The sequence below is a fragment of the Leuciscus leuciscus genome (assembly GCF_965113295.1).
Source record: "Leuciscus leuciscus genome assembly, chromosome: 21".
Taxonomy (NCBI): Eukaryota; Metazoa; Chordata; class Actinopteri; order Cypriniformes; family Leuciscidae; genus Leuciscus; species Leuciscus leuciscus.
The window spans coordinates 37750706-37763205 of NC_138745.1; the positions used below are offsets into that span (position 1 = coordinate 37750706).

The 12500-nt window shown below is 42.5% G+C and overlaps 2 protein-coding genes across 3 annotated transcripts in view; both read right to left on the reverse strand.

Moving 5' to 3' along the window:
• bub3 (BUB3 mitotic checkpoint protein) overlaps positions 1–7439 on the reverse strand; it is a 14862-nt gene extending 7423 nt beyond the window's left edge. The window contains exons 1-7 of one of the 2 annotated variants that reach the window (XM_082151343.1): positions 7322–7439; positions 6354–6548; positions 4682–4751; positions 3085–3236; positions 2737–2895; positions 1587–1764; positions 1166–1382 (exon numbers count right to left, since the gene is read on the reverse strand). In XM_082151343.1, coding sequence (XP_082007469.1) covers positions 1166–1382; positions 1587–1764; positions 2737–2895; positions 3085–3236; positions 4682–4751; positions 6354–6548 — 971 coding nt within the window. In that variant the 5' untranslated portion in view covers positions 7322–7439. Of the gene's footprint in view, positions 1–1117; positions 1383–1586; positions 1765–2736; positions 2896–3084; positions 3237–4681; positions 4752–6353; positions 6549–7321 lie in introns of both variants that reach the window. The other variant, XM_082151344.1, reaches the window with a different exon arrangement.
• The window catches only part of hmx3b (H6 family homeobox 3b), a 73075-nt gene that overhangs the window by 56369 nt on the left and 4206 nt on the right, over positions 1–12500 (reverse strand). Inside the window, exon 2 of the mRNA XM_082151352.1 lies at positions 10707–12500. This exon is cut by the window's right edge and continues 1197 nt beyond it. The gene's annotated coding sequence lies outside the window, so the exon portion shown is untranslated. The remainder of the gene's footprint in view (positions 1–10706) is intronic.

Here is a 12500-nt window from a genome sequence, read left to right on the forward strand (position 1 = left end):
GGGCAAGTTGACTAAATATGATCAAAACTAAAAAGCACATTTGACACAGCACTGAGACTAAGAGTACAAGTAGCTGACAGAATGAACACTACAGCTAGCATGAGCGCTCTGCGTGTGAAGGACACAAATGTCTATTTCTGCAGCGTCTATATTCGTCATTCAGAAAGGGAAACCGACGCTGCAGAAACACACACCGTAGACAAAGCAGTGTGTGCTTACCGTTTCGAATATCAATCCTGCTAAACACACTTTCTTTATTGCACTCTGCTCATGCTAATATTGAAATATTCGCTAAGGAAGATGACGAAACATTAGGGTGGGTTCTTAATAATTAGCATGATAATGATGAATTCATAATAATGAATAATTTCGCTATTATTCTCGTTCACTGAGCTGAACAGTAGGGCTAAACGATTAATCGCTTAAGCTAATCTTAGCTAATCGCAAAAGGCTGCGATGTGGATGTGATATGAAAAAATGTTGCAGAGCAAAAGCACGACTGTCCTCTTTGTGTGTTAGTCTTACTACCCAACTGAGTGAGCGCAGCGCGGTTCTGCCACAGAGAAGCTAACACAGGGAAGCTAACACAGGGAAGCTAACACAGGGAAGCTAACACAGGGAAGCTAACACTGGGAAGCTAACACTGGGAAGCTAACACTGGGAAGCTAACACTGGGAAGCTAACACTGAGAAGCTAACACTGAGAAGCTAACACTGAGAAGCTACACAGAGAGGAGTGTTCAGTTTGTTAACGAAATCTGTGACAAACAATGTTCGTTTGATGCCTCTTGTTCTCCATGACGAAGACGAGACGACACCAACATCATTAAACGATGACAGTGACTAAATAAACATGCAATATGGTTGACTAAATGTAGTTAAAAAAAAAAATGATTGACCTTAATTCTGATGAAATACATTTCTCAATGTTTCACAATAATCATTATGATTATAACTGAGCAAAACAACTGGGATTATCAATCTAACCGTTACGCAGCAGGACGACAACGTGATGAAGTTTTCATTAAGCAGAGCTCTCTCTCTCACCGTGGGCTTGGTGTGTCCCGGGCTTTATAAACACATGATGAGCGTTTCAGCAGGTCAGAGGTCAGACTCACTTTATGAACACATGATGAGTGTTTCAGCAGGTCAGAGGTCAGACTCACTTGGGCTTGGTCTCGGCGTCGGTGACCTGGCGTATGAACACGGCGTCGGCGGGGTGGGACACGTCTCCCTGCTCCTGCATGTATGAGGACGCGATGGCTAGCAGAGAGCCGTCCACACTGAACGCCAGAGAAGCGATGCTAGTCGGGTAGCGGTGGAACTGACACAAGCGCTTCTTGTTGAACGGGTCCCAGATGTTCACGAAGCCGTCGGAACCGCCTGTAAACACACACACACATTTAGTGAGCGTGTGAGTGAGTGTGTGGTCAGTACTGGTAGCAAACGTGTTGTGCACTCTGTGGAAGGAGATGGAGTGTGTGTGTGTATGTGTGGGGTCAGTACCGGTAGCAAACGTGTTGTGCATGCTGTGGAAGGAGATGAAGAGTGTGTGTGTGAGATGGAGTGTGTGTGTGTGGTCAGTACCGGTAGCAAACGTGTTGTGCACGCTGTGGAAGGAGATTGCGTTGACCGGGAACACCTGCTCGATGCCGTTCTCCTTCAGTCTGTGGCACTTGAAGGCGTATTTCTTCTTCTGCACCTCTAGACTGGGATCCAGATACTCCACGGCCACTCGGCCCTCGATGGAGCTCAGCACATACCCCTAAACACAGCGAGAGTGTTAACCGTACCCCTAAACACAGTGAGAGCGTTAACCGTACCCCTAAACGCGGCGAGAGCGTTAACCGTACCCCTAAACGCGGCGAGAGCCTTAACCGTACCCCTAAACAAGGCGAGAGCGTTAACCGTACCCCTAAACGCGGCGAGAGCGTTAACCGTACCCCTAAACGCGGCGAGAGCGTTAACCGTACCCCTAACCGCGGCGAGAGCGTTAACCGTACCCCTAACCGCGGCGAGAGAGTTAACCGTACCCTAAACGCGGCGAGAGCGTTAACCGTACCCTTAAACACGGCGAGAGAGTTAACCGTACCCCTAAACATGGCGAGAGCGTTAACTGTACCCTTAAACACGGCGAGAGCGTTAACCGTACCCTTAAACATCACGAGAGCACTAACCGCTGCCTTGATGAGATTTCTCACTACACTGAAAAATTACTCAGTAATTGCTTAAATTATTTTTATTAAAGAAACGGCATGTAGTAAATGTGAAAAAAACATTGAATTAAAAGTAGAAAACTGAAATAGTATTTTCTTGTAAAATGTTTCCAATAATCAGTTAAATTTACACTTTGAAAAATCTTTTGTTTGACAGTGTATTTCCGTGCAATAAGAGTCATTTTTAATTGCACAGTTATATACATATTTGCATATTTATTCATTCTTATACATGGTATGGACTTGTTTTTTTAGGTATCCGCTTGTAGCAGATTATAATTAATATGTATTCTGTGTACATTGTGTTATTTATTTAATGTATGATGCTTTTATACTGTTTCCGTGACTCAACGGCCTCGTTAATCACCCCAGGGGACAAATAAAGTGTTCTGAACTGAATTGAAGAATAAAATCTGATGAGAATTGAATCAAACAGTTTGAAGTGTCACATTTAGACTCGGCTGATGATAGCTGGATATAAGCGTATAGTTCTGATTATGGTTATGGTTATAGTTCTTCACCTGTTTGTTGGGAAAGGCTCGTATGCAGCGCGTCTGGTACTTCAGGCTGGACTCGCGTCTCTGCTGCACGTATCCCATGTTCCTCAGATCCCACACGAGCACACGCCTCCCTGCAGTGCCCACGATCAGCCGGTCCCCCGCCACCGAGAGCGTGTAGACCTGAGGACACACACACACACGTACGTGTGTCAGACGCTAGCACTCTCTCTCTCTCACACACACACGTCTCCTCACTACCTTCTCCGGCTGCGTGAAGGTGCCAGTGTTGCAGGGTGCTTGGGAGTCCCATAGTCTCAGACATATCCCAGCTTCCCGTCTCACACACACACACACACACACACACACTACCTTCTCCGGCTGCGTGAAGGTGCCGGCGTTGCAGGGTGTTCGGGGGTCCCAGAGTCGCACAGACATATCCCAGCTCCCCGTGACCATGACGTTCACCTCGGGACAGTATTCCACACAGCGGATCGGAGCGTCGTGAGTCCCCACGATCGTGTCTGAGGAGCGTTACACACAAGGCATTAGGATCTGATCTTTACGCGCTCCTGAGTGTGTGCCGTGTCACGTGTTCATTAGCGTGTGTCATGTGTACAAATCCCCTGTTCTCAGTCATTAATAGTGTTGTCACGATACCAAAATTATTGTTTCGATACCGATACCAAGTCAAGTATTGCGATTTCGATACTTTTTCGATACTTTTCCTGAAAAGGGAGAAACACTCTCAAATATCATTGCTGTGCTTTATTTTAAAACCGGGACAACATTCTAATCATATAACACACTAATAAATTAACATATGAACAGCAGATATATTAAACATTTGAACAAAATATGAAATATAAAAATATAAAAAATAAATTAGAGCAATGACATTCAAGGTAAAAAAAAATATAAATTTAGCAGCATTATCTCATTCTTCATAAGAAACATAAAGCTTTATCTTGATTCTGAACTTTGAATAAAAATATGAACAGTGATTATATTAAACAATGTTTAATATTGGTAACATATGATAAGCCTCATTGGTGATATATTTGACGTGGGGAGAGAGAGATGTGTGGAAGGCCTATACTTCATGTTAAACATAAATATATAGCAGCAAAGACAACATCGGCAGTGTTGACGGCAAAATAGGCTACAGAATAATTCGTTCTGTATTTGAGAGGTGCAATATTTGAAAATCGATAATATTTTTTTTAAATGACATTTATTGTATTTATGTCAAAACGTTCAAACATCAAAATGTCATTTATTAATATGTATTCGTGTCAAAATGACATAGAAACATCTTTTCCTATTCTATTTTGCCTGGAAACGCTTCCAACACGCTTGCGTGTCGCGTGAAAAATAGGCGTCGGTTCTATTTGTAGCATGCACGCGTTTTCCGCGCGTCTCGAGCTGCGCCCAGACGCGTGTGTCACGCAGGCAGTTAACATGGGAGCCGAAATAAAAACGGACACGACACGCAGCCAGTGTGTCGACTCGCCGGCCTTACAAATCTGGAACGCAGTCATTCTTAGAAGTATCGATACTAATAAATTAAGGAATCGTGACGTTTTTAATTTCCGATTTACTTTTGAAGTATCGGTGCACCGTGCAACAGAGCAAGGTAGGCAACGTACTTCCATATGTCACTCCTCGCGTCATCTTTTTCTACGAGTCGTGGACCACTTGTGCTCGCACATGCAGCCATCTCGCTGTAGTGTTTTGTCACATGACACTGACAGCGGCAGGTTCTTTGCTGCGTGCGTCAGGAAAAAAACACAGACGTCCATAGGGAGGCGTTTTTTTTTTTTTTTTTAAAGTATCGATACTGAAAAATTTAGGTATCGTGACGTTTTTAATTTCCGAGTATCGCGATACTTTTGAAGTATCGGTACACCGTGCAACACTAGTCATTAATACTCCAGATGAGGATTTTCAGCACAAGTGTTGAACTCACCCTGATCTGTGTTGAGATCGTGAGTCTTCAGCTGGTTGTCCAGCCCACCGCTCCACGCGTGTGTCGGATCCTGAAACAGCAGCGCAGACAGAGTGTTACAGCGCAGACAGAGTGTTACAGCGCAGACAGAGTGTTACAGCACAGACAGTTACAGCGCAGACAGAGTGTTACAGCACAGACAGAGTTACAGTGCAGCGCAGAAAGAGTTACAGCAGCAGACAGAGTTACAGCACAGACCAGCGCAGACAGAGTTACAGCGCAGACGAGCACAGACAGACAGTTACAGCACAGACAGAGAGTTACAGCATAGACAGAGTTACAGTGCAGACGAGCACAGACAGAGTTACAGCGCAGACAGAGTGTTACAGCGCAGACATAGTTACAGCAGCAGACAGTTACAGTGCAGACAGAGTGTTACAGCGCAGACGAGCGCAGACAGAGTGTTACAGCACAGACGAGCACAGACAGAGTGTTACAGCGCAGGCGAGCGCAGACAGAGTGTTACAGCGCAGACGAGCGCAGACAGAGTGTTACAGCGCAGACGAGCGCAGACAGAGTGTTACAGCGCAGACGAGCACAGACAGAGTGTTACAGCGCAGACGAGCGCAGACAGAGTGTTACAGCACAGACGAGCACAGACAGAGTGTTACAGCGCAGACATAGTTACAGCAGCAGACAGTTACAGTGCAGAGAGTGTTACAGCGCAGACGAGCGCAGACAGAGTGTTACAGCACAGAGTTACAGCGCAGACAGAGTGTTACAGCACAGAGTTACAGCGCAGACAGAGTTACAGCGCAGACAGACAGTTACAGCATAGACAGAGTTACAGTGCAGACGAGCACAGACAGTTACAGCGCAGACAGAGTTACAGTGTAGGTGAGCACAGACAGAGTTACAGCGCAGACGAGCGCAGACAGAGTTACAGTGTAGGTGAGCACAGACAGAGTTACAGCAGCAGACAGAGTTACAGCATAGACAGAGTTACAGTGCAGACGAGCACAGACAGAGTTACAGTGCAGACGAGCGCAGACAGAGTTACAGCGCAGACAGACAGTTACAGCGCAGACAGAGAGTTACAGCATAGACAGAGTTACAGTGCAGACGAGCACAGACAGAGTTACAGTGCAGACGAGCGCAGACAGAGTTACAGCGCAGACAGACAGTTACAGCGCAGACAGAGTTACAGTGCAGACGAGCGCAGACAGAGTTACAGCGCAGACAGACAGTTACAGCACAGACAGAGTTACAGCGCAGACGAGCGCAGACAGAGTTACAGTGTAGGTGAGCACAGACAGAGTTACAGCAGCAGACAGAGTTACAGCATAGACAGAGTTACAGTGCAGACGAGCACAGACAGAGTTACAGTGCAGACGAGCGCAGACAGAGTTACAGCGCAGACAGACAGTTACAGCGCAGACAGAGAGTTACAGCATAGACAGAGTTACAGTGCAGACGAGCACAGACAGAGTTACAGTGCAGACGAGCGCAGACAGAGTTACAGCGCAGACAGAGAGTTACAGCATAGACAGAGTTACAGTGCAGACGAGCGCAGACAGAGTTACAGCGCAGACAGACAGTTACAGCGCAGACAGAGAGTTACAGTGCAGATGAGCGCAGACAGAGTTAAAGCGCGCAGACGAACGCAGACATGATTCTCCAGCGTTTCACTCACGTAGAAAGCGCAGTCTAGCACGGGCGCCAGATGCTGGTACTTCATCCTCATGCTGTTGGCGCTGACGTCGTAGAGCCGGACCGAACAGTCCCAGGACGACACCAGCAGGAACTGAGGCGAGGCCGGGCTGAACTTCACAGCGGAGATGCTGTCGTCCGGGCCCTGGGTCAGCTTGAACTCGTTGGCTCCGGTCATCTGAACACATTCATTACTGGAGCATTAGTTACTGCACTGTATTAAAGTCCCCCTCTGGTGAAGATCCAGCTTTTAATGTTGTTTATGCGTCTATGTGGTGTTTTTAATATGCTTTAAGACAAACCATGTGTAAATTCATAAGTCGACAAAACTGCAGTGAAACACAGACAGTCTCAAAAACACGGTCTGAAATCGCTGGTGTTTCTGACGTCACAAACTAAACTTTGAATATATAAATTTTGGTGACCAAAGATGAGTTTTAAGGGATAAAATGATTGACACAGGGGGACTTTAAGACCCTCATCGCTAGTACAAGCACTCCCACTGATTCCTCGGATCCTCTGTGTGAGCTGTAACTTTACTAGTCATCAGATTTACCACTTAACGTTATAAAACTGCCCAAAAAACCCCAGTCGGAAGCCACCTAGCAACAGCTTAGCAACCACCCAGTTACACCCTAGCAACCACCCAGTAAACCTCCCAGCATTGTTAGCATCCTTGTTTCTGCTCCGATTCACTTTACACAGGAATAAAACTCAATCTGAAACCGAAAGTAACAATAAATAAACTCAAGTAAGTTTAAATTACACTGGAAGTACTCTAAAATCCGTCAGACTTCGACTGCATGTGTTGAGGCACTGCGCAGCTGATAAACACTGTAACTGCAGAGTTTATTCAGAGCTCAAACTCGAGTAAATCTCTCCGAAACAGAGTCGATGTGTTTATTATCGGTTATGTGTATTATAATAAGCAGAAGGTTCGTTAAAACTCACCGCGAGGCTCTGATCTGCTGCTATTCTGCCGCTCGTCGAAGCTCTACAGTGATTGGATGCGTTCACAACAGCGCTCGGCACTCATTGGTCCGTTTCAAAACTCCCTCTAATGTTCTCTAGTGATGATTGGTTACAAGGAAGAACTCCGGGCATGAACGGGAACACGGCAGAAACACGAGACAACGAAATCCCGCGAGATGTTGCGTATTTCCGCTTGTTGAATCGGAGCTGTATATCAATCATTTTATTTTAATTTCTCTTAATTTTTTTTCTTTCAAGAGTTGATCAAGGCCAAACTCGATATGTAATACATTTAAAGTAGCTACAAAATGAGGAATGGTATTTTTGAACGTTATATCCGAACGTTTGAATTATATAAGATGATTTTTCAACATTATAGAGAATTGTGATCAAATAAATCAAATAAATGCGTTGCTTTATTCTTTTCATTAAGAAATAGTTCATTTTTCATGTTCTTAATGTAATTAGTTATTAGTATTATCAGTCACTTAATTTATATTTAACATCCAGATTCTGTCGTCATCATAACACACACACATTGATTTTCTGAAGAATTAAAGCACATATTTATGACACAATTTAAACATTCAAAAGGTTTTGAGAAACAAATAAAGAAACACTCAGATCGGCCTATATCAGTGACTCTCTGTATCATAAAACTGAAATTTATAGAAACATCAAAATAGAAAATGAAAAAGATTCAACAATAAACTCCGCGAAACAAAATGTATTTGTGTGGGAAAATATTAAAATGTTTTACAACACTTAAACTTCACTGTCTGTGTTTCGCTGATGATTATCAAACCCGCGCTTTTACTGAATGAAAATATTAATACATTTGGAAGATGATGATGATGACGACGACGATTGTTAGGAAAACACTTCATACTCTCCAGTCCTGACACAATATTGCTTTAGCGGCAGATTCGTGATATTATTGTATATGATGAAGGGAATAGACTTTTGTTGGGTCGTTATAAGATTTCCATTTATATACGATTTTTTCTTTTAGCTGGAGAATATTTTGAATAATGCATGTCATTAATGCCAAATAAATATGAACATAAATAGGCTAAATATATAACACTGAAATAGAAGGATTGATTCAGTGGATTTATTTCACGCGCTGTTGTAATATAATAAACTATTGTTGTCAAACCCTTCATCAGATCATAATCTGCGAGAATCTTCTTTATCGGCATCGATCCATGAAGAGCCTTTAATCTGTCCGTTCCACAGAAGGTTCTTAATAAAGGAAATTATATTCTTTAGGTTATTAAAATATTCATTCACACTAAGAAGAAAATTAAATTTTATGATCTTCTGTTCATCGCTGTTGAATCTTTATTTCGAAGAGAGAACGACTGAAATTATTTATGATATTTTAGCATTTTTTAAGGTTAAAATATATAATTTCCGCGGTGATGTCAGTGTAAAACCTCTAAACCCGCGGCGTCATAAAAACTCTGATGATTAATGTTAAATAATGACGCTGATTCACGACAAAAATAAATGATTTAATAATTACAACAGAAGCGCTTTTTATTACTTAATCTAATCACACACACACACACACACACACACACACACACACATTTATTTATGACCATATAAAAACTCAGAAAATCATTTCTGACGTTTTCAGACAATAAAATATTGACTAGAGCAAAATTTACACTGACAAATACAATTAGTAACAATTTAATTTCAGTATTCTGGAAATCCTCAAATCTGCAAGTCCTCTTTAAATGTTACAACATGAATAAAAATACACATTCCCAACATTCCCCGTGTTTCAGTGACTGACATGAGGAACACACACAAGATTTATTCACTTTCCTCCATAAACACGTTTTATGGAAAAATCCACTGAATTCGCTTCATAATAATAATAATAATAATAATAATAGCCTAATAAATGCAGTTGCACGTGACATTTGCTGAACCAACACTCTTCTTCAGCAAAGCAAGATTTTTTTTACAAAAAAATAAGTAACATGTTTTGCGTGTGTGTGTGTGTGTGTGCGTGCAAGTGTGTGTGTGCGCGCGCGCAGGTGTGTGTGTTTGTGTGTGTGTGTGTGTGTGTGTGTGTGTGCGCGCGCGCAGGTGTGTGTGTGTGTGTGTGTGTGTGTGTGTGTGTGTGTGTGTGTGTGTGTGCAGGTGTCAAGTCAAGTCAAGTCACCTTCATTTATACAGCGCTTTACCAGTACAGATGTTTCACAGCAGCTTTACAGTGATAATAGGAGATTACATATAGTGTTTAGGCTTTACAGCAGCTCTAGAATAAAGTTATTGTCCAGATAAAGTTAGTTTTGATTGATTCACTTCCGTTGTAAAGATGATTAGTTATTAACTCAGGGTCCACTAACACACACCGCTCTCACAGGAAACCCTTCACGCGCTCCGGCCGCCGGTGTCTCCAGAACACACTTCCGGAAGGAGGTTCGAAGGTGTAAACGAGTATCCGGTATCTCTGCGCAAACCTCAAAAACGCAAACCCGCGAAACGCAGACGCACATGCGCTTCACGTGTTCAGTCTATAGGTGTGTGCGTTTGAATGTGCGCAGCGTGTAGTCCTTCCCTACAAACCAACCCTCAATAAACTATTTGTCTGGCCTTAAAAATGTATAATACAGAATTTGTATCACTTCCGCGTAGCCACGCCAACCGGAATTATCCTGACAACGCTTTATCAAAACAGAGGTAAAGGGAGGGGAAGGAGGCCTTCACAGGGGAGAGACTAGTGACACTTCAGGACTGTGCTGTCGTCGCGTCCAGGGGCAGGTCCTTCATCAGATCTGGAGTGAGTGTGTGTGTGTGTGTGTGTGTGTGTGAGTGTGTGCGTGTGAGTGTGCGCAAGTCCTTCATCAGATCTGGTGTGTGTGAGTGTGTGTGTGTGTGAGTGTGTGTGAGTGTGTGTGAGTGTGTGCGCAGGTCCTTCATCGGCCTGGATCCGGCGGACTGCGGTAAACCTCGGGATAAACAGAGAAACTAATATTAGTGTAAACGCCATTCTTCTTATGATGTTACGAGTACATCAGGATTTATGGGAAGTGTTCCCGGTTCCGGCTGACCTGATCTATGCAGCCTAACATTGAATTATAGAAGTCTATAATGTGTTATGTGAATGCTAGGTCAAAGAGATGTGTCATTAGTCTAGCTCTGAACTGACAGAGTGTGTCTGCTTCCCGGACAATGGTAGGAAGACTGTTCCAGAGTTTTGGTGCTAAATAGGAGAAGGATCTACCGCCAGCAGTCGATTTAGATATTCTAGGTATTCTCAACTGGCCGGAATTTTGAGATCGCAATAGACGTGAAGGACTATAATGCGTTAAGAGCTCGCTCAAGCACTGCGGAGCTAAACCATTTAGTGCTTTGTAAGTAATCAGCAATATTTAAAAATGTATACAATGTTTAATAGGGAGCCAGTGCAGTGTTGACAGAACCGGGCTAATATGGTCATACTTCCTGGTTCTGGTAAGAACTCGAGCTGCTGCGTTTTGGACCAGCTGTAGTTTGTTTATTAAGCGTGCAGGGCAACCACCCAGTAGAGCATTACAATAATCTAGCCTTGAGGTCATGAACGCATGAACTAATTGTTCCTCATTTGTCAATGAGAGCATATGGCGTAATTTAGATATATTTGTAAGATGGAAAAATGCGGTTTTACAGATACTAGACACGTGACTTTCAAATGAAAGATTGGTATCAAAGAGCCAGTGTTGGGGGTAACGCGTTACTAGTAACGTGCGTTACGTAATAATATTACTTTTCTGGAGTAACGAGTAAAGTAATGCATTACTTTATAAATTTACACATTAATATTTGAGTTACTTTTTAAAAAAAGTAATGCGAGTTACTTTCAGTTTAATTCATTTGCATAAAAAAAATTAAGTACTGAATTAAAATGAACGTAGTCACGTAGAACACGTGTGCGCCCTGCTGGAACAAACGCTAGTCAGAAACGGAGATGGCAGGCCAGATTACATTACTGCGATGGAAGTATGCTCATTATTTTGAAATCGTCGAAGAAAAGGAGAAGGGAATAATCTTTAAGTGTAAACTGTGTGTTGGTGAAAAGCCCTTGTCAACTGCAAAAAACACCACATCAAATTTAAAAAAACATCTGCACGCAAAACACAGCACTGCAGAGTTGGAAGAGAGCGCCGAATGATACCTGCACCCCGTCTCAAGCTAAACAACAAAAGCTTGATTTCAGTTCATCATCACCAGCTAAAACAATTAGTTCCACTGAACTCAACAAATTGGTTGCTGCTTTTATTGTTGAGGAGATGCAGCCGCTGTCCACTGTGGAGGCGCCCACATTTAGAAATATCATCAGCAAAATCTCTGTGACAGGGAAAAGGCCGGGAGCCGTGCTGCCCGATCGTAAAACCTTTGCAAGCTTTTTGGACAATGCATATATGGAAATAAATGGAGACCGAACTAAAGAAAACTTTTGCCGATTTGGAATATGTTTTTCAACCACTGCAGATCTATGGACTGCTCAGAATAAATGTTTTCTGGGAATTACAGTAGGCTACACTGGATAGATCCTGCCACTCTGCATCGCAAAAAAGCTGCAATCGCCTGCAGACGATTTCGTGGGAAACACACGTACGATACCATCGCAGCGGAGTTAGAGCAAATTCACAGCTCATATGCTCTTTGTGGTAAGATAACTGAAGTAGTGAACTCTTATTAAGATAATACTCTAATATTACATTGACAATACATTTGTTTGCATTGTATTGCAGAAGTGATCTGATTTTGTGCATAAAATAATTTTGTTTTAAGGACACTTAATAGACAGCTGACAGATCTGTTTAATTGGTGATGTTGTTTGTTCTCAAGTATCATCTTATTGTCCTCTAATAAGTTAATAAAACATTTTAAATATTTGAGATATGTCTTTTACCCTAATATAACTTATTTCATAATGGCAATTTGCTAGTATTACACTCCTTATTACAATGGATAGTGAATTCACTTTATAGTCTACCCACACAAAAAGTACAAAAGTAAAAAAACACATTACTTTCCATAATCTGTAATGTTTATTGATATTTTATATAGCATGCTTAGCTCTGGGATCAGGAAGTTCTCAGAATATAATATTATTCGATATTATTATTCAATATGTGTTTTTAAAAGAACA